The sequence below is a fragment of the Agelaius phoeniceus genome, chromosome 18 (genome assembly GCF_051311805.1).
Source record: "Agelaius phoeniceus isolate bAgePho1 chromosome 18, bAgePho1.hap1, whole genome shotgun sequence".
In the NCBI taxonomy this organism is placed as follows: Eukaryota; Metazoa; Chordata; class Aves; order Passeriformes; family Icteridae; genus Agelaius; species Agelaius phoeniceus.
Window position 1 is genome coordinate 12836358 of NC_135282.1, and position 25400 is coordinate 12861757.

Below are 25400 nucleotides of genomic sequence, written 5' to 3' on the forward strand. Positions count from 1 at the left end.
GAGCCGCTCCCCGCGGGAGCCCCTCTCTGCTCTGGGGCTTTCCCGCGCCTCAGCGCTCCCTCAGCGCCTCGCGGCTCCCGCGCCTCAGCCCCGCCGCCCGCTCGGGCCTCAGGGGTTCCTCACGGTGCTGCTGTGTGAGGGGCAGGACCCAGCCCCGTGTCCACCGCGGCCGGGCCTGGGCTTCCGCTCATAAAATCCCTCAGGAACCTCTCAAAAAAAAATGAGTAAAACCCATCTTCGGAGCCATGGCTGCTTTTTTAAGGGCTGTGGTTCCTCACCTTTCCAACATCAGGCACAAGGGGCAGAGTGAGGGGTGCAGGGCTGAGGGTGTCAGGGAGCAGTGGGTTCCTAAGGATGCAATTTGTCTTTTCCCTTTCAGTACTAATTTACTGATATTCAGTGATAAGGTGGCTGCAGAGTGGGGGAGCGTTGGAGTTCCAGGGCAAGTTCTGTCCTTCCAGTCCTGGTGAGACACTGATGCCAAAGTCTTGTACCTTGTACCTGAACAGCTGGGCTGTAATGGGTCAGCTTGGTCTGGGTGATGTTTCCTCCTCAGAAAATCAATATAAATATTTTATGGTTTATAAAACATGTTTTCTTACATCTTTGTCTCATCTAAATCAACTTTATTTAGTTAATAACCTCATGTTGTAATTACAACACCTTTGTCTCCTTTGATTGCATTCCAGTCCTGCTCACAGTGCCCAGGTAAAAAAAAGCAAACTACTTTGCTAAAATATTTAACACGTTAAAAATTTTGCAGGTGTGTATTTGTTTAAATATACTTTTATAGCTGTAATCTGTCCTCATTACTAAATGAAGTGCTAAATTTAGCATAAAAGCTGTCACCGTGTTCTGATCAACATGTCTTAATGACTGCCAACAAATGGAAACGTGGCTTCCACAGGAGTAAAAAAGAAAAGGCACAAAAGGTGCAAATGCAGAACAAGGCTTGATCAGCTGAGTTAATAAAAGGCTGCATTAGGTCAGGAGTTAAATCACCCTGCCGTGTTTGTGCTATTACTTTAATCCTTACTGGGGAATTTGAGTAGCTGCGGACACAGCACCGTCCCTCTGGGACCTGTTGGTGGTGTTTCCTTTCATTAACATCCCCCATTTGCAATGAGATGTGGAGATCTCCCAGCAAGTCATTTTTCAAACTAGTTAACACAGGCCTTGTTAATTCCAGCTAATGGAAGTTTTTAATCAGGATTGTCAGATGGTGCTAAATCAAGCAACTCACTCAAGTGAGAAACATGGAATATCCAGTGTTATTGCCTGTACCAATCAGCTCTCCATTCTGGTAAAATGAGTATTTTCCTCTTCAATCCAGGTTTATCTATCTGAAACAATTGGGACTCTCCCTTTTTTTTTTACCTTTCAAGGTGTCCCAGAAGAATCATTCCCTTATTCTGGCCAAGACCGATGTTAGCACGTTTCCTGCTTACCCTTGCTAAGATATTAACTGCTATTGGCAGACCTCCAGTTCTTTCACATTCCCCCTTCACACTTTCTAATGGTTGTAGGAATTAACATTTGTGGTTTGGAATATGAGAAATGCATTCTGAAGTGGCACCGACTGACACCAGGTGCACTTGTGGCCCTGAATTTCAAATACTATTGATTGTTTACCAGTGAGCAGGAGTTTTCATGCTCTGCAGGCTCAGTGCCATGGAGTACCCTTGGTTTACTTTGCTTTACCTGTCCTTCCTGGCAATTAGCTTTCAAACTCTGAGGAATTTAATTCTTACTTTAACAGAGATGAGAAATAGCAGTAACTGTGCTTTCTACGTGTCTCATGCCTTTTTCTTTTCCAGGGTTTAGTTACAAGTGGAAGGCAGGTCTTTGAAACACAGGATGGCTGCTCAGCAGCTACTCAAGCAAAAGAAAAAGCCCTCTAAGGTAAAAAATTAAAATGTGGTGGTTCAGACAATCTTAGCTTTCGGTTTGGGACCTGGCACGCCTGTGCCTGCGGAGGCAGGAAACCTTCCTGTTGTCTGCACTGTTCTTAGTTGGATTCATTCCAATTCAGTGAGAGGCAGTGTGGGGCTCTGACATGATTTGACTCAATAAATGTAGGCTCATTAGGTGTGCACAGAGCTTTATTAGCAGGGAGAACAGCAATAAAGTAATAGAAGAACTAAATTTAGTGCAGTGTCCACTGCATTGTTCGTGGTGGCATCGCGCAGCGTGTATTTACTGTAGCTCCAGGTGCTGTTTTACAGCTTGGAGTTAAAATCACTCTGTTGGCAACTCAGGCTGCTGGCAGAGCTCAAACCAGCAGCCTTTGGTACAGCAGTGGCTGCCACACCAGCCCTGGGCTTGTGTGGCTCCACAATTAAAACTGCACACCTTTTTTGAGGGGTGGCTCTCTGTTAGGTGCCAGCACTGGCGCAGTGGAGGGGGTGGGAATGTGATAAAGGAGAGGGCACATCCAACCAGTGCACTCTGCATCTGGGTAATGATGTCAGATCTACTGAACTCTGCCCTTAAATCATTTAATCCACCCACCTCACACATGAGTCTTCCCTACCTAGCTTAAACACCAGAGAAACCTTAAAATTTCATGTTATATTTCGAAGTTACCCTCTTCCCACCTGCTGGGACTTGTTTCTAAATATAATCTGTGTTACACTTAAGAAGGTGCTATTTCTGGCCTTGGCTTGCTTTTGCAGGAGGCAGTGCTGTTCCCTGAGAGCATCAGCACAGAGCAGCAGTCCCTGGTGCTGGTGAAAAGGCTCCTGGCCATCTCTGTGTCCTGCATAACCTACATGAGGGGGCTGTTCCCAGAGAGCTCCTATGGCACTCGCTATCTGGATGGTAACACCTGCACTTTGTGCTGAGGGCTTCTTTCTACTCACTGCATTTTATCTATCAGCTTTTACCTATAATCTGCCTGATGTGTTATCTTCTGGCTGCACATGTGGGTGACTTCACTTTGGGTGGGGGTTGGCTACAGATTCTCACATCTTCTCAAGTCTGGGTGCAGACAGAATTTCTGACAGAGAGCATGGAACCCTGAGCTCCTGGCTTCTCTGTTGGTGTTCTCTTGGTTTAGAGTCATTCCTTGGCATTGCCAGCCCCATGCATCAGGTCTCAGAGCCAGGAGAGTGACTTAAAACACAGAAAGTCTTAAAATTTACTCTTATTGGAATGTTTTATTTTCTTTTGGATTTTTGAACCCATGAGGTTCACATTTCAAATTTTCAGTGGGAGGCTGAAATTAGATTTGCCCATTTTCATAGAATTGTGGAGTGGTTGGGGTTGGATGGGACCTTTTAAAGGCCATTAAGTCCAACCCTCTGCCATGGACAGGTTCACCTTCCAGTAAACCAGGTTGCTCCAAGCCCCATCCAACCTGACCTTGAATATTTCCAGAAATGGAGCATCCACCTTTTCTGTGGGCAACCTGTGCTAGTGTTTTACCACCCTCATTATAAAAACCTGACTTACATCTAATCTAAATCATCCCTCCTTCAGTGTAAAACTGTTTCATTGTTGGGATTTGGGGTTTATTTCCATGAAAACTATCTCATATGTGCTTTGGGAATCAGAACTTTTTAAGGAAAAAAAAGAACTTTGAGAACCAAACTCTTGACACATGATTCCAAGAATTAGTGATGCTTTGATTCATGAACATCTTTATGATCATTCAAGGTGTGAAATGTCCCCATGCATTCCAGTCCATTTCTGTGTTGTCCCTTATGGCATTAGTTGCCCTGAAACATGTTCACATGTACTTTGTAGATTTGGTTGAGGGCACAGAAATCCCAAATTCGTTCTTGATCCCCTAACCCTGAAAAGCCACTGGTCAAATGGTCAGGTCTGTCTAGTGCCTCTTTGGTGAGGGGTGTTAACATCTGGCCTGCTCACATCTTCCAGGGCCCCTTGGTTGAATCCTAAGGTATTATTAATGCCCCTTTTCACCTGTAGGACAGGTGTGCCTTTTGCCATTCTGAATGCCTGGAAGCACAAGTAGAAGGAGCTGTGTGGAAAAGCTTCACAGAAAGTTTATTGTGAGCACAGTCCTTGGGACATCACTTCACATGGATGCTGATGAAGTCTGAATGCAGAAGGGAAGGTGTTAGGGAATGCTCAAGGGTGGAGGGAGGAGAGGATGAAGCTGCTGGTGTAATAAAGCTGTAACTCCCTCCCTTCTTCTGGGAGAGCCCAGGGCTTGTGAGGAAAGCTCTGACATTTGCAAACCCAGCAATAAGCTTGTGTCAGCCCACCTGAGACTTGGTGGAAATCCAACATTTCCGCTCAGGAAGGACCTTCAGATAAAGCTTTTACCCAAAAAAGGGAGGATGGACTGGCTTAGTTTCAGTGTTTGCCCAAGAACTGTGATAAGGATTGTAACTATGTGCTAAATCTGGTTTTGCAGACCTCTGTCTAAAAATTCTCCGAGAAGATAAAAGCTGTCTGGGATCATTGCAGATAGTCAAGTGGTAAGTGAGTAACAGCGAAACCAAGACAAGATTGTGCTGAGTAGGAGACATCTGCCCCTGCAGTCTTCTTCTTCCTGAACTGGAAAACATCGTGCCCTGGTGCCAGGGGAGCTCCCACTGCAGCTGGGGGTGCTTGGCCCCTGTGTAAGCAGGACAGAATTAGTGACTGAGGTCATGTGAGTTCGAGGGCTGTGGAAGTGATGGCTGCAGTGAGGTCATGGTCAGGCCCCAGAGCACATGTGGCAGCAGAGGTGCAGAGAGAGGCTAAAGACTGTCATGAGATCCTTTCTGTTGTGTTTAATTTTTTCTAGTTTCACTTTGATAGGGATTCTTGCACTTGTTTTTCAGTATGTACAATATTTTATCTCCCTCTCTAAGAACCTCACAGTTTTCTTCAGGATGTATTTCACAGTTGGCATGTTCCCAACAAGCAGAAAAACTGTCCCTGATGTGCTAGGGAGATACCTGCTGCACATCCTTTGACTCCCAAGAGTAAATATCTGGCCATTGATGCTTCAAATAATATTTACTACTTTGAGAAAATCCATTGCTGTAAACTCTGCATCAGATAACCAAGATTTACAAGACCAGACATGTTCAGATTGAGCCGAGCTCTGTACAAGGCTGATGGGAAAAGAGCCATCAAAGCTCTGGCTGGGGAGCTGGAACAGAGCACAGAGCAGGAACACTCAGAGCCAGCCTTTGGCCTCCAATCCTTGTCTTTGTCAGGATTCAAGCAGGCTCTGGGCTGACAGGATAATGCCCCAGAAGTGTAAACAGTGCACAGATGCAGAAAGGAAAATGCTGCCTTTGGGACTGACCTGAAAAGGACTTCACAAGTCTCAAATGTTGTTGGTTGTGTTGACCTAATTCCAGAAAAAATGCCCTTTAACCCACATCTAATGAGTATGTTTACAGATCAGGAGATAAATATTGCTGGTTAGTATTAACATGTTTTGGTTTTTTCCCTGGCAGGATTCAAGGTTGTTTTGATGCTTTGGAGAAGCAGTATGTAAGTGGTTTTTTTCACTTTTTATTAGAGTGTCCTATTTCTTCATAAAGTAAGGACAAAACTTTCCTTCCATTCCTGCTGTATTTCTGTTGTGATCTTTGATGCACCCAACAACCTTTACAGCTGTGGGACAGGGGAAAGACCCTGCCCTGAGTATGAGATTTGGGATTTTATGCCTTGAGCTCAAATCCTGTCCACTTTCTCTGGCCTCTCCTGGCTCTCCATGGTGTGGGAACCAATTTGCAGCCTGCAATGGATTTTCCTGAATTCTGTGCTCTACATTTGTGTTCTCTTAAGTTTGATAGAGGTCCTGCCAGGCAGAGCTGAGATCTGGATCTCCTTCCTGGTTTTGTTTTCTTCAGAGAGGTGCTGTGCTTCTGCTGTCCTTCATCTCCTTTTCCCTAATCTTTCCCCTTCATCTCATGTTCTCTAACCCTCCTGGCTTTTCTCTCAGGCTCAGAATTTATCTCTTTTTTCCCCCCTTAATTCACCAAATAAGGTGTGTAACTGCTTCCATGACAAAACCAGCTAGCAAGTTCTCCTATTCCTTGCTGATTTTCACATCAAAACTGCCCTGCACAGGAAAAAGCACCAATTGCTGTGCTCTGTGTCTGCACTGCTCACCAGCCCAGCTCCTCCAGGCCAGGTGGAGCACTGGTTGTTCTGACACTGGTTGATCTGAGTGTTCCTCAGACATCAGTGCAACTGTCAGTGTGCACAATAATTAACAGTGTTGTGAACAGTTTACTGCTTGCTGACAGCTCTAGGAGGTATTTAGCCCTTTGTTATTCACGAGAGACATAAATTAATTGTTTGACAAGGATTAAGGAAAAACTGAGGGATTTAATGCATGTTATAAGATTGTTTTTAAGGGCAGGCCCATGTGCAATTCCTTGATAGAGCATAAATTAAATACCTTTGGGGAATTTCCTAGCAGAAAGCAAATATTATCCCTTGAGTAGGGATGGGTGCTCTTGTGAAGAGTTTTAAACCAGTATTTGGGGATTTGTTTGAAAGGAGTCCCAAGGGGGATTACTGAGCATGGGGGTTTTTTTTGGGAAACTGCATCAAGCCAGGCAAACCGGCCACTAGGTGTTGCTGATGCTGTGCTGGGAAGAATCTGCAAAAAGGGTTTTAACTCCTGGTTTGTTGAGTGTATTTATTCCTTCTCCCTGTGTAGGCAGTCGGGGTTTGATAGGAATTGCTTTTCCTTGCCCGCTAAGGTTAGATGTTGATTTTGTGTTTTGTTTTGGTTTTCTCTCCTTAGCTACACGTGGCTGTCCTTGCAGTAAGTAAATGAATACAAAGTGGTTTTCTCTCCCCTCCCCTGCTTGAAAGAGATACAGAGTCAAGGTTGTGTCAACCCATTTGTGCCTTTTTTAAAGAGAGGCCAAAATGTGTGTGATTTTTAATAGAGCTGTGACCTTTCTTAGATACAGTAAATGTAGAGTTCAAGGCTGCATGGAAATGTTTTGCTCAGCATGTCAGACTTCTGACTGAGGCCTTATTTGTCTCCTTAAACTCTGAGAGTGATTCCTATCATGGAAGCTGCCATGTGCTCTCCATTTCCCCCTGCAGAGGGATCCTCTTTATTAATCTGATCCTGGAGAAACACACACTGGTGGTTCTCACTGTTGGCCCCAGCCCCCTGCAAAGCACCAGGAGCTTTGCTCACCATCTACCCTGTGCATCATCTGAGCAGTTAAATCCCAGGCATCAATAGCTGCCTGTGAGGGCTGGAATGGGAATTAACTTCATTCCTCCAGTATTGCACACATGAGTGTCTTCACCTGTCTTTGAAGTGATAAGTATTGACTGCAGATAGAGGAAGGCTCTTTCCCAGCCATTCCTTTCTCTGATCCCACACTAAAGATAGCACAGTCTCTGCTGTAAACTGAAAAATCCTTGTTAGTCACTGGTTCAAGTTGTCCCAGGGAGAATGTCCTCACTGTGCTTTCTTGTAACAGATTTACACCAATCCCGAGGTAAGAAAGAGTCTTAATTAATCTTTGAGGCAGCTGAAGACATGGGTGAGTACATTTGTATTCAGAGTGGAGTGGAGGCTTAAGTCCTACCCTGACATAGCTCCTTGGTGACCCCATTTCTGTTCCTGTGCCTTCAGTCCCGAGTGCCAGCTCAGTGAGCTGCACTGTGATCAAACACCCGGCTGAGGGCCCACCAGGGCCTCAGGCAGGGATGTTAGCAGATAACTAATGGGCATGTTCACAGTTTTGTTTTCTTTCCCAAAGACAAAAAATGGGAAATTCAACATTACTCATTTGCAAACCACCTTTTTAACAGCCTTGATGAAAAGAGCTGGTTTTTCATGCAGAGAGGTGTAGGACAGAAGTCAGGAATCCCTTCAGACCTGCGTGGGTGTGTTGGGTAGTGCCTGGCCTCGGCCTCTCCGTGTTCCCTGTTGTGTTTCTGTTTGGTTTCACCTGGGGGTGTGATCCAGGAGTGAGGGTCTGCATCCACTCTGGGGACAGAGAACAGTTTCAGACCCTTTGCATCTGAACCTGGTTCCAGTTCTGCTGTGTGGCACCTCAGAGTCTGGGGACAGAGCAGGAGCTGAGCCATGCCAAGGCTGGATTTGCAAGGAAAGCTCCGAGTTAAGAGCCCAGCTGAGCTCCTACTAATCGACCTCATTGTCTCTGGAAAAAGTGAATTATAGCCATGGAATTGGTGTACAATAGACCCTTTCTCATGGGGGGAAGCTGTCTGTTCTTCCTAATTGTTTTATTCTTTAATTCTTTTAAATGGAAAATCATCCACTATTTTTGTCTACCTCAAAAAGAGTCCGAGACCAGTGAAGTTCAGCTATTTCCCATGCAATATTGTTTGGATTTCCCTGTGGGAAGAGTCCTCCAGGCCCTTGTCCCCATTCAGAGCATGGGGCCAGGCTTCCTTGTGGCACTGGTCACCTGTGCAGTTTCCCAGTTTTCCTTTAGCAAGGGTCACTGGGAGGACTGGCCAGCCCTGGAGCCTTGCTAGAGACTGAAGCAGGAGAGCCAGGCCCACAGAGGAAGTGGAAGGAGGAGGCAGGAAGTTTGTAATTTTGTTGTGATTCTTTCAGTGCTAGGTAAGATGTAGCTGTTAAGAGAATTTGCCAAAGCCTGTGCAAGCAATAATAGAGTTAAAATTGTCAGCATGTCAGATTAATTCTGTGCTCTGGCAGAGAGTATGAAAGGACTCTCCAAGCTCAGGACACATCTTGTTTCTCAAAGTGATCCATTTCTGCTTCTCTCTCTTGTTACATCTCTAGACAGTCACTGAAATGTATCAATTCAAATTCAAGTACAAAAACAAGGTGCCCCAGATGGACATCAGCAGGTAAGGATTTGGGTTGATTTCTCAGGGTTATACTAAAAACTGTGTTCTTGAAGCATTAAGAAGTTGCACTTTATGATTGCCCAGAGAGGTTGTGGACTCCCCATCCCTGAAAGTCCTTAACCTTAACCCTAACCCTAGGGTCCAGTCCTTGTCCAAAGCAAGGTTGGGTGGAGGAACATGGTTTACTGGAAGGTGTCTGTGCAGATGGCAGGGTGGGGAGCAACATGAGATTTAAAGTCATTCCAACCCAAAGCATCCTGTGATTCTGTGTTTGAGCAGGTCCAAGTCATTAAGCAGCTGTAAATCCCATCAGAGTTGAGGATATTCACCTTACAGGGTATGAACTGCTGGGAGAATGAGCTGAAATGCTCCTTCACAGCACCACGAGGCCCTCAGAGCACACCTGAGCAAGGACAGTTGACAGGAGTGGTGCCTCATCAGGGAAGCCATGCAGAAACCAGCCCAGTTGCTGAGCTTGCTGCTGTCTCAGCTAACAACAAGTGTTCTTGCACTGCCACCAGGCAGCCTTGTGCTTTCAGATGAAACCTGCTCAGGTTTGAGCCCTTTCACCATGATCCTGTGCCCCAGATTTTTTTCCCTTGAGCATTTGCATACGTGTGTTCTGCTTGAGCAGCCCTGCGTGGGTGACCTGAGAGAACTTTCACTTAGGCTGCCTGAGCTGATGGTGCAAAATATGTGGCAGAAAGTAGCAGCTTTTTGCCTCTTTTTGGCACTCTCTGTTAGGTGTTTAAAGCTGTGTTTAGTAGGCCATAATCCTGTGGAGCTTCAAATAAATGCTATCAAAGGCCATTTACTATAACCAAAGCAAAGAAAATTAATTAACCTGGTTTTACTTTGTTCTGCAGTTGGCACTGGTGACAGATGGATCTTGGAACCTGCCTGGACAGCAAGAGAGCTCTGCTGTCTTGTGTGCTCCTTAGGAAGCTCCTCCCCAACACTCCTGGAGTGTGCCCTTAACTGCTCTTTCTCTAAACACGTGCAAATAATCTTTAACCATAAGGCAAAATTATTTTCTTTTGGGCAAATCTGTATTATCTCTGGAATGACTTTTTGGCTGTGCCCTCCATTTCTGCTTCCAAGCTGCTGTCCAGTGTCTGGACAGCACACACAGGGGAAGAGGAGATCTGGGATGTGAAGGATAATAGATAGTCCTTGAGTACTTTGGGGTTTTAATCAGCCTTACCCATTAATTCCTAGAAATAAGGACAGTCCCCACATGGAGCTTGGGTGTCCTTTCTGTCATCCAGGGAGAGGCCAAGCCATCTTCCTGTCATGCTTGAATGTGCTCTGAGGCTCCAGAGCCTGTGGCCCTGGATTCCTGGGCTGTGTTTCTGTGGGGATTGGCAGTGCTGTGGCAGGCTCAGGCGTGTCCCTGCAGTCTTTAATAATCCAGAGTTCTGGCACAGATCAGGGAATTGTGTCATCTTTGCTATCAGCTCCTTCAGCTGATAATGCTGCCTTTTACACCTGCAGCAGCTGTCCTGTGCAAACTTGGAGTTAATCACTCTGGGAGAGAGGTTTTGTGAGGCTGCAGCATCACAACCAAGGGGTAAGGGGAAACTTTCTCCTAAATGGTCCTTGCCTTATTCTAAACAGATTTTGGGGGACTTCCTTGCCACAGATCCCACTCCTTCCAAGGTTCTGTTCCTTATCTTCTGCTTTTTGACTCCCTCCTGCATCACATTGTCTTTATGTTATTCCCATATTGAAGTAGTGCTTGACCTGTTAATGCTGTTAATTCCTATGGACATCTCATTTCTTTTTTCCTTATGAACTTTCCTTTTGCCATTTCTGATCTGCTAATCCCACAGTTTGTAATGGTGATGGATATTCCACCTTAGGCACTGCCTGCATTTTCCTCTCACTGTATGTTTCTGAGCATGCAGGATTTAATCAAGGACCACAGTGCACATCTAATACCACAGAGTTTGGACTTCATGATCTTAGAGGTCTTTTCCAACATAAATGATGCTGTGATTCCATACCTTGGGGATTCAAGCTGTTCCACAGCCACCCCATTTTCATGACCCAAAGAAGTTCAGTTGGAAGGGGGAATTGATCTTAATTTGCTCCTTTCTGAGGGTCAGTCAGTCAGCTTTGCTCTGGGATATTCATGGGTTACTTTTTTACTGCTTTTGATGCAATTTGGGGTGATTGTGTTGGGCACCCTCCAGCCTACACACAGTGTCAGGGGTCTTCCAAAGGAGCTACACATCTTTGTGACCCCTTCTCATTGAAAGTTAGGGAAGTTCAGGTCCCTTAGTCACACAGTGATTCATCTGCTTGTCTGAAGTTGGCTGGCTGCTCTGAGTTGCTCATCTCATCTACCTCAGTTTTAATCAAAGAGAAACAAACTCCTCTGGAGTGCCATTCATCCCACTCATGTCACCCATGGGTCTCTGTCTGGACTGCTGGCTTGGAGCAGCCAGCTGACATTTGGATGGGTGAAGGAGGTGAGGGGAATGCCCCTTTGTCACTGCTGAAAAATGTGCCTCTGAGCTGCTTTTTCTTACATGGAATTGAGTGAGAACATGCAATTCACTTCTCTTCAAAAACTGCAGAATGGACTTGAAAATAGCCCCTGTGATGAATCGCCTTTAGATGGGATCCTCAACTCATTCCTCTCATTCCTGAAATTGCTTAGGTGAAAGGCACTTGTTTTATGGTCCTTTGATCCAATTTAATCATGTTCAAACAAGTGAGTCATGACATTTGTATAATGGTTGCCCCAGCTCCGAAGTCTGTTCAAATGTAAATGCCAGGCCTCTGAGTTTGGAGCGGGTGTTCTGCGGATGCCACCCCATCCCTGGAGCCTGTTTCACTTCCCTGTTTATCTGGAAATTACATAAAGACATTGTAGCTTTGTCACTGGTGGTTTCAGACAAGTCAGTGGGTGCTCTGTGTGTGTAATTGGATCGTGAATATTCATGACTGAGGATAACAAATCCATTATTCTTCTTCGGATTGCAGCAACCACAGGGAGTTTGTGGCTGGGCTGTGCAGCAAGGATGTCAAACGTGCCAGCAGGCTCCTGCTCAGGACCCTGTACCTGCTCATGCAGGACCTGGGGCCACTGCCCAATGACATCACCCTGAGCATGAAACTCCTCTACTACAACCACGGTAGGGGGAGAGCAGGGTGTGCCTTGGGGAAGAGTTCCATCAGTCTCTGTAATAAGTGTGAGCCCTGGGAATAAAATAAAGCATAGAAAAGCTGAGATGGGAGAAGCTGTTGGCTGGCAGCACTGAGAAATGGTGTAACACAGTAAATCTTTCTGATGCACAGGGATGGCAAATGTTTTTAGGAAAGGTTTAAAATCCATAAAAGAAGTACAGCTATGTGGTGTGAAAGGGAAAAATCCTTCTTCCCTGGTTGTTTTGTTTTGGTTTTTGGTTTTTGGGTTTTGTTTGTTTGTTTTGGTTTGGTTTGGTTTTTTTTGAGTTTGTTTCCTTAAGGAACAAGCAATGTCAGGTTCTGCTCCAGCACTTTAATGGTATCTCAGCATCCTAAAGAATTTTTTTCTTTGAGCTCCCTGATAACATTTGCTCAGCTAATTTTACCCTTTGCATTCTGTCCCTTCCTCCTAAAAAAACCCAAAAAAACTTGGAATATTTTTAGTAGTTGATGGTACTCGAAGTTGGTTCATAACTGCTCTTTCTAAATCAGACTGAGGAGAGATGGAACTCACTTTCCCTGACCTCATGGGGTTCCCTCTCCCTGTGCAGTCACTCCCAAGGATTACCAGCCCCCTGGCTTCAAGGAAGATGGCAGCCCTGGTGACCTCTTGTTTGCTGGGGATCCCATCAACCTGAAAGTGGGCTCAGTCTCCACTGATTTCCACCTCATGAAAGTCAGAGTGACAACTGAGAAGAAGAGGGTGAAGAAGGCTGACAGCAACCTGATCCAGAAGAATGGCCCTACTGAGATCTCCCACCAAGGGCTGGACTGCGAGGAAGATGAGGAGGAGGAAGAGTGCACAAAGGTATAGAAATAGCTCTATCCAATTCTCACCAGAAGAATAGAATTTATCTAGCAAAAACCTCCTTAAAAGAAACATTCTCCTCATGGATTTACCACCTGGGTGTATTTTTTAGGTTATATTATTTAGACAAAACATCATTTGTTTTACAGAATCACCCTTGTCCTGTCAGAGCAGATTCAAATGAGCATGAAGGGGACATAAGTGACACTCATCCAGGTAGAAAAACAGAAGCATCTTCTTTTTGCCTTGAAGATAAAGGTAAATGCCCAGTTTCAAAACTGAAGGAGTTTCTGCTCCTGATTGTATCTCAGCATAATGTATTCCACACAATGTCCTGGGTATGGTCTTTCAGTGCTGTTAATAACAGCAGGTTATTTAGATATTAGGGGAAAAAATTGTTCCCTGGCAGGGTGGGCAGGCCCTGGCACAGGTGCCCAGAGCAGCTGGGGCTGCCCCTGGATCCCTGGCAGTGCCCAAGGCCAGGCTGGACACTGGGGCTGGAGCAGCCTGGGACAGTGGGAGGTGTCCCTGCCATGGCAGGGGTGGCACTGGATGGGCTTTAAGGTCCCTTCCATCCCAACCCATTCCATGATTCTGTGATTCTCTAATATTTAAGTTTTGGATATGTGCAAAGTTTGTCAGGCTGTTTGTGTCAGGTCAGACTGAACTGTAACAAAGGGCTGGTTGATTATGCTTGGTTTGTTAACAGAAACATTTGATTTTGTATCAGTATCTTTGTACCTCTTTATCTCAGCAGTTTTTTGAGATATGGAGGAAATGCACAGATCATCAAAACTGAGTTACATTATCTCCATGTTCAACAAAGCTCTTTTCCTGTAGCTGTTACAGTTTGACTTTTGCTAATAACTTCCATGTGGGAAAAGATACATTAAAATACATGAGAAAAAAGCCTTTTCTGTGCCTTTAATCAACCCAGCCTGTGCTATACCATGCTGTTTGACCTTCGAGGCTCTGGGATCTAGCCTGTGGAACAATACCATCTAGTGACAAAATGGTAAATAGCATTCCTGGGATTGCCAGGCAGTAGGATAAAGCAGCTTTCCTGCCTGTGAAATCACCTTTGCAGGTCTTTCTCCTGCAGATTCCCCGATGACTAATAAGGAATTCACTCATCCTGCCATTTTTGTTGCTCTGGGGATTTTTACAGGATCCTCCTTCTCTAAACAGTTGCCTCATCTCATGACACTGAGGCACTTTGGACACCCCCTCAAATTTTATTGAAACTGTCTGAAAGGTTAATAAATATTAACCAGGGGAGATCTCCCCTCCTATCCCCCACCCCTCACACTTAGGGCATGTCTAGACATAAGCTTTGTTTTCTTAGATCCAGGTTAAAAGGGAGATTTTAATTGCTAGAGCTGCTGCAAGCTGATGTTCAGATGACACTTCATGCTGAAATCTCTCTTTCTAGGAATAAACTGCCACTGCTGGCAGTGTCTGAGAGCAAAGCTTACACAATTTCATGGGATTTCTGCCTCAGTGGTTTAGTCAAGCTTCCAGATGATTTATTTTTATTAAATTAAGCACTTTGCAGCTAATTTTGCCTTGCTGTTTGGGTTGCAGGTAGCAAGAAGAGAGGAATCAAGGAGACAGACAGGATGCCTTGCTCAAGGGCATGTCAGGAGGTGAGGAAGCTTTAGTGGTTCTGAGATACTCCAGGCACAGGGGAATACATTGCCATGGATCATTGCATCATCAAATTCACTAACATCAGTGGATTTACTGTGCAGGGTAACAATACATAGAGGCTACAGAGTAGCAGAGGGATGTCAACATAAACAAGAAGCATTTAGGAAGAAGCTTTCCATGATCAGTTAATTTCCTCTGCCCAGTACTGGAATTTAATTCTGTTCTCTGGAGTTAGGACCTCTGAGTAACACACACAGAGCCAATCTCTGTCCCAGCCAGCCTTGTTTACCTGTGGGTGGTTTTAGATTAAGGGTCTGAAATCACTACTCTATTTTAGGTTTGAAGGGTGTATTTTTTGCCTAATATGGTCTTCACCTCTCCCCTCTTGCTTCCAGACTTTCTTTACATGTGAGTCACAGGTACCTAATGATTCCTATCCCTTTTTGGTTACCCCTCTGGGCTAGGAAGAATTATCCCCTGGAGGTACTGATCTCTTTTTTGATGGTTGTTGGGGCAACCCAAAGAATTAGGATAGACCAGGTAGGTTGTTTCAGATAAGTAAAAAATTAATCCCACCCTGAAAGCTGGCCAGCCAAACCCTGAGTCACCATCTGAACCCAAATTCACATGCAGAGGTTTGTTCAGTGACATGGCAAATCTCTGAATACCACCAGACTTGCCACTTGATCCTCCTCCCATTCAAATTAGCTGAGAATCATGTGAGCTTGAATGGTCAGAAACTGCATCTTTACAGGATAAGTTAATGAGAGTAGGAAATTGCTACTAAAATTTTCCCCGCCTCTGTTGAAAAGAATCCCGGGGTGTCTAACCCAGACAGCAACTGCAGACTGCAGCTCACCCTGTCATTCTAAAGGCATCTGCGAGGTATTTGCCTTGACTCTGGATCTTAGAAGTGAACTTGTGTGCCTAGGCTGGTATTTTTCAAACTTTAACCACATTTTTTTTCGTGTCACATCCTCCGCTTTCCTTCTGATCATTGTTTATTCTGTCGTCTGTGAAAACAGGAGCCTTTTTTGTTTGCAACTCATGGTTGCCCCACTGATTCATGCTCTGACCTTCTTTTGGGGCTGTCACCATGGCCAGCACAGCACCAGACACCTCTCTCAGCATGTGCATTTCATTAGAATTCGGTAGCAGGAGTGAGAGTGTCTGAAGGTGGTGGAAACAGCATTAGTTGCTGAAAAATGGAAGAATCACTTTATCCATCATGTGCTTCCAAAGACTTTTAAAAAAATCCCAAGCCCTGGGAGATTCTTTTCTTAATGTATTCTTTGATGCTATTTTTAAAACCTCATAGCTTAGAAACTGGCTAATATTTCACCCCGTTTAGGGAAAAACAAAGTCAAGCCAGTAGTTAGAATCATCACTGTAAAGCCTGCACTAATAAAAATTTGACACTTTTTTCCATATGAGAGGGACTTTCCCTTCTTTTCTGAAGGAAGTGGTTAAAACAAATGACCATTGTGTATTCCATGTGAATCAGGAAGCCAAGCTGGTGGGTGAAGTTTGTCCTAAAAAATGAGGAGAAGCTGGGGTTGAAGTTTGAGTTAGGTGTTGTCTGACAGGGTCAGGTGTAGGTGAGATGGGGAGGAGCAGACCTGGTGGGGTGTGAATGTGAACACCTTGTTGCCATCCAACCACTATTAACAGTGTTTTCCAGCTCTTGGGTTGGGGTGGGAATGCCAAAATCTCCTGAATGAACCAGAACAATTTAGAGTGTCACAGAAAATTGCTGTCTGCACAGGGATTTGATACTCAAGAAGTTCTGAGTTCAAAACCATTACCCACAGTCACAAGTTGCTTTTGGAAATGTGGTTGAGCACATTTCTGCTCTTCAGCTGGAGTGAATCCTTCTGATTGCTTGGTTACCAAAAATAAAAACTGGACTTGAGCTTATTGGTCATTATCTTGCTGACCTAGAGCTCTTCAGGAAAACCAGGAATGAAAGTATTAAAGGCTTATTTTTGTCTCATTGACATGGGAGAGGCAAAAGGATGTGAATCTGCCAAAAGAGAAGCAGCTCTTCCTGCCCAGTGAGAGCTGGAGCTGGCCTTTAGCAGTGGTCACAGAGAGTCTCTCACAGAGGGCTTTGCAGGTTGGGGAAAAATTTTCATGTACTCCACTGGCTTCTTATCTGCCATCTCATGATTGATGATCCTTGGGATCAAATGAGAGATTGCCCTTTCCCAGCAGAGCATCTCTGCACTTAATCATCCAGAGTTAGGCACCAGCATGTAAATGAGCTCACCTCTCCTGGCTTCAGGACCCTTCTGATTGCATCAGCCAAGGGTTTGTCCTCCTGTGCTATCTTTGTGCATCTTCCTTCTTTCCACTGGCATTTTAGGAGCTGTGAAGAGTTGGGGGAAATAGAAAATTGCTGCCCATTAGTTTAACTAATAGAAATCTGCTAGAATTGGGTCCTGCACTGGACTTGGGATTGCTTCTGAGTTCTTCAGCAAACTCTTCTATCCTCTTGTAAAGGACATCCTTGAATGTCCTTGTCCTGAAAATTGATTTTGGTCAGCTTTGTCTTCGTGTAAGCAAACATGTTGCAGTGGAATGAGTTTGGAATGGAACAGAACTAGGAGATGAGTAAAATCTGACCATGTGAACGCCTCTGCAGGCATTTATCTCCCATCAGGAAGCTGTGGGCTGAAGTTCTGGGGTGGTCCTTGGAGCACAATCTCAGTGCACAGTGAGGCAGCCGTGCAGGGAGCCCTGGCTCACCCTGAGCTGGGAATGGTGTGGCTGGATCAGCACAGCACCAGGCAGCTCTGCCTCCCAAGTTTCTGGCTTCATCAGCTGCTGCCAGACACTGCTCCTGCTGCTGGGCTGGCTGTGCTTGTAGACTGCTGTGGGACATGAGGGAGACAAGTGTTGACACTTGGCATTGTGTGGGCATCCCAGTGGGACCAGGGATGGCTCAGGGGTTCTGCTCTGGGATTCACTGGCTGCTGTAGCCAGGCTCCTGCCATGTGGATCAGCTCTCCTGACAGGAGCTGTCTGCAGCTGAGATGTCTGGGGAGAGGTTCATACCTAAGTGTTGTGAATCAGGGCTGCTCTAGGCCTCAGAGGACAGTCTGTCTGGCCTCCAGCTGCTGCTCCTTGTGCAGAAGACTTGGCTACCTGGCCATGTGCTCCTTCTCCAAGGCACTGTGTGGACACAGACTTTCATGGATGATGCAGTAATACCTGTCCAGTGTGCCAGGGATCAGTGTCAGTTACCCTGATAGAGACCTCAGAGCCCCTTCCAGTGCCCAAAGGGACTCCAAGAGAGCTGGAGAGGGACTTGGAATAAGGGCCTGGAGGGACAGGACACAGGGAATGGCTCCCACTGCCAGAGGGCAGGGATGGATGGGATATTGGGAATGAGGAATTGTTCCCTGGCAGGGTGGGCAGGCCCTGGCACAGGTGCCCAGAGCAGCTGGGGCTGCCCCTGGATCCCTGGCAGTGTCCAAGGCCAGGCTGGACATTGGGGCTTGGAGCAGCCTGGGACAGTGGGAGGTGTCCCTGCCCGTGGCAGGGGGTAGAGTGAGATGAGCTTTAAGATTCCTTCCAGCCCAAACCATTCCATAGCTCCTGTGCCCTGCTGAGCTGCAGTGTTGTACACAGCTTCTTTCTGGCAGTGAAGGTCAGCACAAGTGTGTTCAACTGCAGAACAACAGCTTGGAGATCAGGACCTTTGTTGTCTGATTTTTCCCAGGCAAACCACGTTCAGAAGTGCCATGACAGAAGGCAGTTGAAGGATGAAACCTGCCATGTGCAGAGCAATAGGAAAGCATTTTTCTGTAGCAATATCGTTATCTTGAACTTTCACAGAAGAGGAAAAAAGCAGCAAGGTTTATCTCTGTCTGTCTATCAAGAGAGTGTATCTGATGAGAAGTTCCCAGAACATTTTCTCCTCCAAACCAGCTGAAGCTACACAGACCCAAGCAATGAAGAGAGAAAGATTCAGAGATGAGCTTGCCTCTCCTTCCTGTGAGCTCAGGCCATGCTGGGAGGAATGAGACAGGGAGGTCAGGAAATTCCTGGCTTCTCTCAGTCCACGTCAGATCCTTAGCTGTATCTTGGGGCCATTCATCCCTTCCATGAGTTATCCCTGTCTAGTGTGCAGGAAACAGTTTCCTAGTGATCTCTGCATGCAGAGGTGAGGCCTGTCACCCCACAGGTCCAGGGAGATTTAACCCTTGCACCCTCAGATTCCCTGGCAGCTCCCACAGGGACATCTGCGGGAAGATGTGGCGCTTCCGTGCTGGCTGCCACTCCATGTGTTCATGCTGTGCATTCTAGCAGCCAGACCCTCTGGAGAAATCCACATAAATTAAGGTTGAACACATCTAATATCCCATGAGGGCCTGCTGGGTAGCAGCCTCATAGGCAGAAAGAGTGTCCATTGTCCTTTTCCCCTCAGTTACAGAGTTGGAATCAGGATTCTGGGAAGTGATTGTGATCCAGCAATGAGAATGTCCCTCACAGAAGTGGACAGTGTGATTGAGGGCCCTGGAGGAGATTAGCAGGAGAGGTGTTGGTAATTTTGTCTAATAACAGAAATTTTTGAAGCTGGAATTTTGGAATTTTTGAATTCTGGAAAGATCTGTTCATTAATCCTTTAAAAGCTACAAGATACACGAAGGTGTGAGACAAAAGAGTGGCACTGAATGACAAAGGTTTATCAAGAACTGAGGAAAAGGAAGAGGACTGGTGATAGTCAGTGATGTGTTGGCGTGGTTTCCTGGGCACAAAAACGTGGCAGCTTTCCACAGCAGCACCACACTGAGGGTCTCTCATTGTTCCACCTGCATAAGTTGGCTTTCACAGTAACCAGCGTGATCCTCCTGCACAGATGGAAATCAGGAGGGATTCCACTGATGTCAGTGTGACCATGGTACTGGAAACTGATGGGAACCCAGTGCTGGGGTTTAACCACAGAGCCACCCCTGCACAGCCACCGGGGTCAGCAGGGCCAACCAACCTGCTCAGAGCACAGGGAGAGGGAGAGCGTTCCTTGGGACCTGCTCCCCTCAGGTGGTGAGTATCTGCAAGGAAGGAGGCTCCACAACCTCCCTGGCTGACTTTCACCACTACTTCGTTGCCCTCACATTAAAAAAATTAAAAGTTTGTCCATATGTTTAAATGGAATTTCTTGTATTTCCCTGGAAGTGCTCAAGGCCAGGTTAGATGGGCTGTGGAGCAACCTGGGCTAGTGGAAAGTGTCCCTGCTCATGACAAGGGAGTGGAATGAGATGAGCTCTAAGATCCCTTCCAACACAAACCATTCTGGGAATCTGTGATTCTGTGGTTTCAGTTTGTGTCCATCTCCTCTCATCCTTCCACTGACACCATGATGTGTCCTGTGACCCTGGGATTTTGCTGTGCTTCGGAGCACGGAGCAGCCAGATGTCAGTGAGCAGGCAGGAATTAGGTCTTAGGGGACCAATCTGAAGAGTCACCAGGTTGATTTTTGGAAGTGACAAGAGTTTGTTGTGCTGTTGAGTCAGTGGTAGCTGCAGTTGAAATCACAGGATGCCTCAGGTCACTCTGATTAACATCCCTGATGATGAAAGTCCTCCACACAAACTGTTGTCCTGACACCTGAGGGTCACTCTGCCTTATTTCAGCAGCTCATTCTTGTATCTCAGCCCTTATTCTTCCAGCTTGCTCGATGGAACTGCACTTCTTTTGACATTCATGTGCTTGTGAATTTGTGGGGATAGTTACAAGGTACCAAACAAAACCCTCCGTGTCCTGGACAAAGGGAACTCTTCTGAGGACATAAAATCTGCCAAGTGCCAAACCCCAGCATGGGGCAGCCCAGGGACAAAGAGGGACACAGCCGAATGCTCTTGTGCAATTTTAGCTGTTCTGCATAGGATGCCTTGGGAAGCAAAACACATGTCAGGAGAGCTGTAAATCTTCTTCAATTTATGCTGGGAATTTTTGGCCGGAATATGTGGGGACACTGGGGATTGCAAACTGCAGAGCACAAAAACCGGGTCCTGATTGAGTCTATCTAAGAATAGCAGTGTGGCTGTGGTCTGCTTGCTCTGCTTCGTCCACCCGTCTGCCTTGGGAAGGCTTTAATCTAAGTCTAATCTATTTTTAGCCTGATATCTTCTCCAGACAATTCGCAGCTGTCCTGTGAGTTTTATGCCAGAAATTAGTAACACTTGTATGATTCACAAGTTAGCTGCAGTTCTACAGGAAAACTCCTGCGGCAAAATATTGCTTTTTTACACGTAGTAAAACAGGAGATTCACACTCACTGATATGACCCAGACCCTGAACTCTGCCTTGGACTCAGAGTCAGGAGGTCATGGAGCTGCTGCTGCCTTTGCTGCTTGCTCTGGGCTTGTCCCACCTGTCAGCATGGTCCCTTTTTGGGGTGAAGGTGCAAGGGGCTGCACTTTGTCCTACCTACTTCTACAGTTCCTGGCTCATCCGTGGGGCTGAGGTTGTGTATGAGGAAATGCAACATTCTCACAGCCCAAGCTCTGACATCAGTTATTCAAGTGAAGCATCCCAGTACGTGGGAAAAATTAGAATTAATTAACTTCTGGAGGCTTTGATTGTATGTTTAATCAATGGGAGGGATTTCCTGCTTCTCACCACACCGTTGAAGAGGTTTACTTTCTGCTTCAAGTCAAATAAGCATATGTCGGGTCTGACTTAATCCCCTTTAGAGCAGCATTTCTGGGGAAGAGGCTGGAGTGTTTGGTTAAGGATGGGAGCTGAAGTTGGACTTGGGGTCTGTTCCTGGCTCCAAGCTCCTACGTGAGCTTGGGCAGGGACGGGCCAGGACACGTTGGCTGCAGTGAAATACCTCTCACTGTTGACATCTGATTCATTGAATGGGTGAATAGTGCTTCTCTAGAGCCCTCCATGGCTTCCTTGGATGTTTTCACTCCTCATCTCAGGTTCCTGCGAGGTGCTCGTGCTGCCTGTGGTAAAGGGCAGGAGAACTGGGGGGAGCTGGAGTGCAAGCAGCTGCTCATCGTGGCTATTTCTCCACCTTACAAGTATCCCATCCATGCAGGAAATTCTGGAGGAATAGCAAAGGGGTAAAACCTTCACTGAGTAGCTTTGTGGGCTGTGGAAAATCCATTCCTCAGGAAATTAAAGCACCAGCTCTAGCTAGGTTTAAACAGAAGGAGAGCTGCCTCATCCAGGTGATGGAGCTGGGAGACTGGGAATTGTGCCCCTGCTTTGTTGTGTGGCCAGCAAAACAGGGTACAAACCCTGCAGCTGTGTTAGCACTGCAGAGGTTTGGATGCAAGGTTTCCTTCTCTGGGCACTTCACTTCAAAACTAGAAGGAAGCAGACGAGTTAAAACAATGTTAGGGAGAGGAAAATAAATAGCTGCCAAAAATGCCAGTTGGAGCAGCTGAATATCAGGTGAGGAGCTGTAACACATGGCTCTGTCCTCAAGCAAACACACCTTGGGCAGCCTTGGAAAGCTCTGTCAGCCTGACTGTGCAGGGTGAGGGAGAACCTGCCCAGCCCACTTTGGCACATTCTTGTTTTCTCTGCTTTTAGGGAAAGGAAATTGTACTTTTGCATTAAGCAACATTGTATGGCTCATAATGAAGAGGAGGGAAGAAAAACAAATTGAAACACGATAGAGAGGCGAAGGGAGGCTGTTGCAAAGTATTTTGCTGTTAATCCCTAATCAGAGCTATTTCACACATTAGAAAGCCCATTGCTATGCAGAGATTGCCGAAGCCTCATTCCAAGGTCAGATGGAAAGCCAGCCTTGGTGACGTGAGTGGGGAATTCTATAATGACCACATCTTGTAATCTGGAGACCTTGTGCTCATCCCCGGGATGTGTTCTGGAGCAGCTCTTCATTAACTCTTTGTGCTTGCCCTGCTGCAGTTCCGGGGTTCCTGGTGCCTTGCAGTGACACTAGAGGGAGGTACTCCTGTTTGGGAGCAGCAGTTCTCTTAGCACTCCTTTCCCTCGCCGTTCACCTCGCTGTCATCCAAGTGAACTTTGTTTTGGAGGAGAAGCTCTGTGCTGTGGTGTGTCCCCTCAGCTCCAGTGAGAGAGGCCACATTGCCAGACTGTGCTTTGTCCCTTCTGGGTGGGCGACAGCACACATTGCTCTCAGCAGCTCCAGATTATTATTGTAGAAATGCAAATATGTGACATGATAAGGAGGATAAGTGAGTTTGTCCCCTGGCACAGCCAACACTTCAGCTGTCGTCCTGGTTGGCCATCTCCCTGTGGTCTGTCTGAAGTGTCTGTTCCATTGACTCACTTAGATTCTCACATATATTTATCTGTGTTTTTTAACCTCTTGGGTCGCAGGCTCAGAGTATTTCTGGGAGAGGTTTGTGTCTTTCTAGAGGGAAGTTAAGCCTTTTGGGAAAAAGTTTGCTTGGCTTAGTTATTTTTCACAGACTCACAGGTAGTCTTGAAGCCTGAGATTGACCAGCTCACACTGAATTCCTTGATCTACAAACAGAGGGACTGTGTGTCTTCTCCTGAAAGGCTGTGACAAATTTCACTTAAGTGCCTCCTGTTTTTCCATGTGTTATGATTATCTGAGGTTGGTTGAGAAACAAATGCCCTGTCAGCTATTATATTCCTCAAGGATCTCCTTGCTCCTGCTATTTTCTGACAGTGATGGGGAGATGGGTCCTGTCCCCTTGCCGCCAAATCCATTCCCTGTCCCTGAAGCTGAACCTGTTGCTTGCACAACTGTTACATTCCCAGCTCCATCCAGTACTCCAGTTTTGATTCCTTGCCTAATTGCTTTTCTGGAGAACAGGATCACACTGAGCAAAGCCAGGAGGATCCAGGCATACACATGACACTTTTGGAAGCTGTACTTTTTAACTCATGTTGCAGGAGCGTGCCCTGTGAGAATGATCCCTGTTTCTGATGGTTCTTACAGATAAACCTCCTGAACCTTGCCTTCAGCCAGGAAGAGGTAATAGGACCTGAGAAGAAAAGGAAGGTCAGTGAACCAGAGAAGCTGCCTCTGAACGGCAGGAAATTATGTTCGTTCTGACACACAATACATTTGGAAGGTGTGAGTTTGCATTGTCATCTGACTGGTACAGACCAATGTTTAACTCTTCCCCATCCCATGTGTATTTCTGCATGTTTATTTGTCTCCTGAAAACTCTGGATTGCCAAGAGACAGCAAGCACCAGAACTGCCATGGCATTGCCAACCAGCTGCACTTGTTTGATGTTCTTAAGCTGAGAAGTTACCATTCCACATGAACGGTGTCTGTGTGCTTCTTTCTTCCTCTTTCCCCCACACCCCCTGCCCCTCCCTGGATAAGTCCCCTCCTCTGGGGCTGGACTGTCCTGTCACCCTGATTTAAGGCATTATTTCCAGATGAACTCTGAGGTATCAATGCCAGCAGGCAGCATTTCTCATGATCCACCACACTGTGCTTAACTGCATCCTTTCTGCTGTTTCCTGGAGCTTAGATTTTTTTTTTCAAAGAAGGGGTCTTATCTCTATTGAGTGCAGAGATAAACTAATCTGTACACATTTTCTGCCAGTGCTGGATATTTAGATTTTTCTTCTGACTCTGCAAGTAGTGTTGCCATGACTGTATTATCAGCTTATTTCTAAGTCAGCACCCCATCATGTGCCGAGGGGCTCAGCAGTTATGTGATATAAATTGTGTTGCAAAATACCCAGTTTAGAACCTGCTGTGAGAAAGGTACCTGGTGGCAGCAAATACAGGTAAGGAGAGCAACACATGACAGGTATCTGATCCATAGAGTCTGGAGCTCTCATCTGCTGTGGCAGTATCCAAGATTGGCTGCAGACATCAGGGCCCTTCCTTCCTGCTGGAACAGTGATCTTTCCTTACCTAAAGCTGCCAGGAGATGGGATTGATGCATCTCCCTTCTGTTTTGACTCTGCTTGGCCAGAAAGTTGAAAAGCCTGAGTTGAAAGCCAAGGCTGGACCTGCCTGACTGAGCAGAGGTAATGCCCAGACTGAGCCCCCTGAGATGTTCAGCCACCCTCCTTCTCCAGGCAGTGCAGTGTTGGATTGCAATCCTAAAGCCAATCCTACAGATCACAGCAAACAGACCCTGCCTGTCCCTGAGTCCCCCGCAGTGTCTGGCAGGTTCCATGGCCTAATACCTATTTCACAAAACCTGCAGAGCACCAGAATTCTCCATTTTATCCTCACTTTCACTCCATGTTCTCATTTTTGCACCTGTGGCCTAATAAGCCAGTTTGTTCACATGCCAGAGCCAGCCAGAAACTTTCCTTCTGCCCGGGTTTTGTAACAGTGTTTGCTCTTAGGGCTGCACATCCATGAGTGAGCCAGGCTCTGCACGTGGGCCTGCTGTCACCTCACAGCTCTGCCCTGGCACTGCTGGGCTCTGAGGGCCACATTCCTGCAGCCCTGACTGCACCCAAAGCTGTGTCATGCTGTTGGGTCACACACAGAAAGGAGAGTGAAGCATGGCTGTGATTATGGCTGCTCCAGCAAGGTGATCTCACTGCTCTGCATGTGATTCCCAAGGGTTAGGGGCACATCAGCCTGTCTGATGCAGACTGGGGGGTGCCAAGTGTCCTTGCCCCCAGGGAAAGTGCACACCCAGCCACCACCAGGTCAACACACGCCTTCACTGGCCTTATGATGCCCTGGTCTCATAGCCAGGGCCAGGACTCACTGTCTCAGTTCACAAGGGGTTCTAATCAGCTATTTTACGGTAATGACTTTTAGTCATTTTCATTTCAGGCTTGGTTAGAAGTAAAGCAAGTGATGATGAAGTGCCACAGTAAGCATCTGATTTTTTTTCCCCGCTTGTGGTTGCCCTCAGTTTCTAAGAAAAGTCTTTCCACTTTAGATTGGAATCATCTAAGGCACTTACACATATCCTTTTATTTATTGGTGATTCTGCTTGGCTAGTTAAAGGTGAAAAACCCTTTTTCTTGTGTTTCGGTTGCATTT

At 46.3% G+C, this 25400-nt stretch overlaps 1 protein-coding gene across 1 annotated transcript; it reads left to right on the plus strand.

The window, feature by feature from the left end:
- Positions 1 to 376: 376 nt before the first annotated feature.
- HORMAD2 (HORMA domain containing 2) lies at positions 377 to 23974 on the plus strand. The gene is made up of 13 exons (XM_077187758.1): positions 377 to 466; positions 1818 to 1902; positions 2676 to 2820; positions 4385 to 4448; positions 5424 to 5460; positions 6728 to 6748; positions 7428 to 7445; positions 8726 to 8793; positions 11785 to 11936; positions 12540 to 12796; positions 12946 to 13012; positions 14381 to 14442; positions 23364 to 23974. The coding sequence occupies exons 2-13, from the start codon at positions 1858 to 1860 to the stop codon at positions 23478 to 23480; spliced, it is 1053 nt and encodes a 350-aa protein (XP_077043873.1). The 5' UTR covers positions 377 to 466; positions 1818 to 1857; the 3' UTR covers positions 23481 to 23974.
- The last annotated feature ends 1426 nt before the right edge of the window (positions 23975 to 25400 follow it).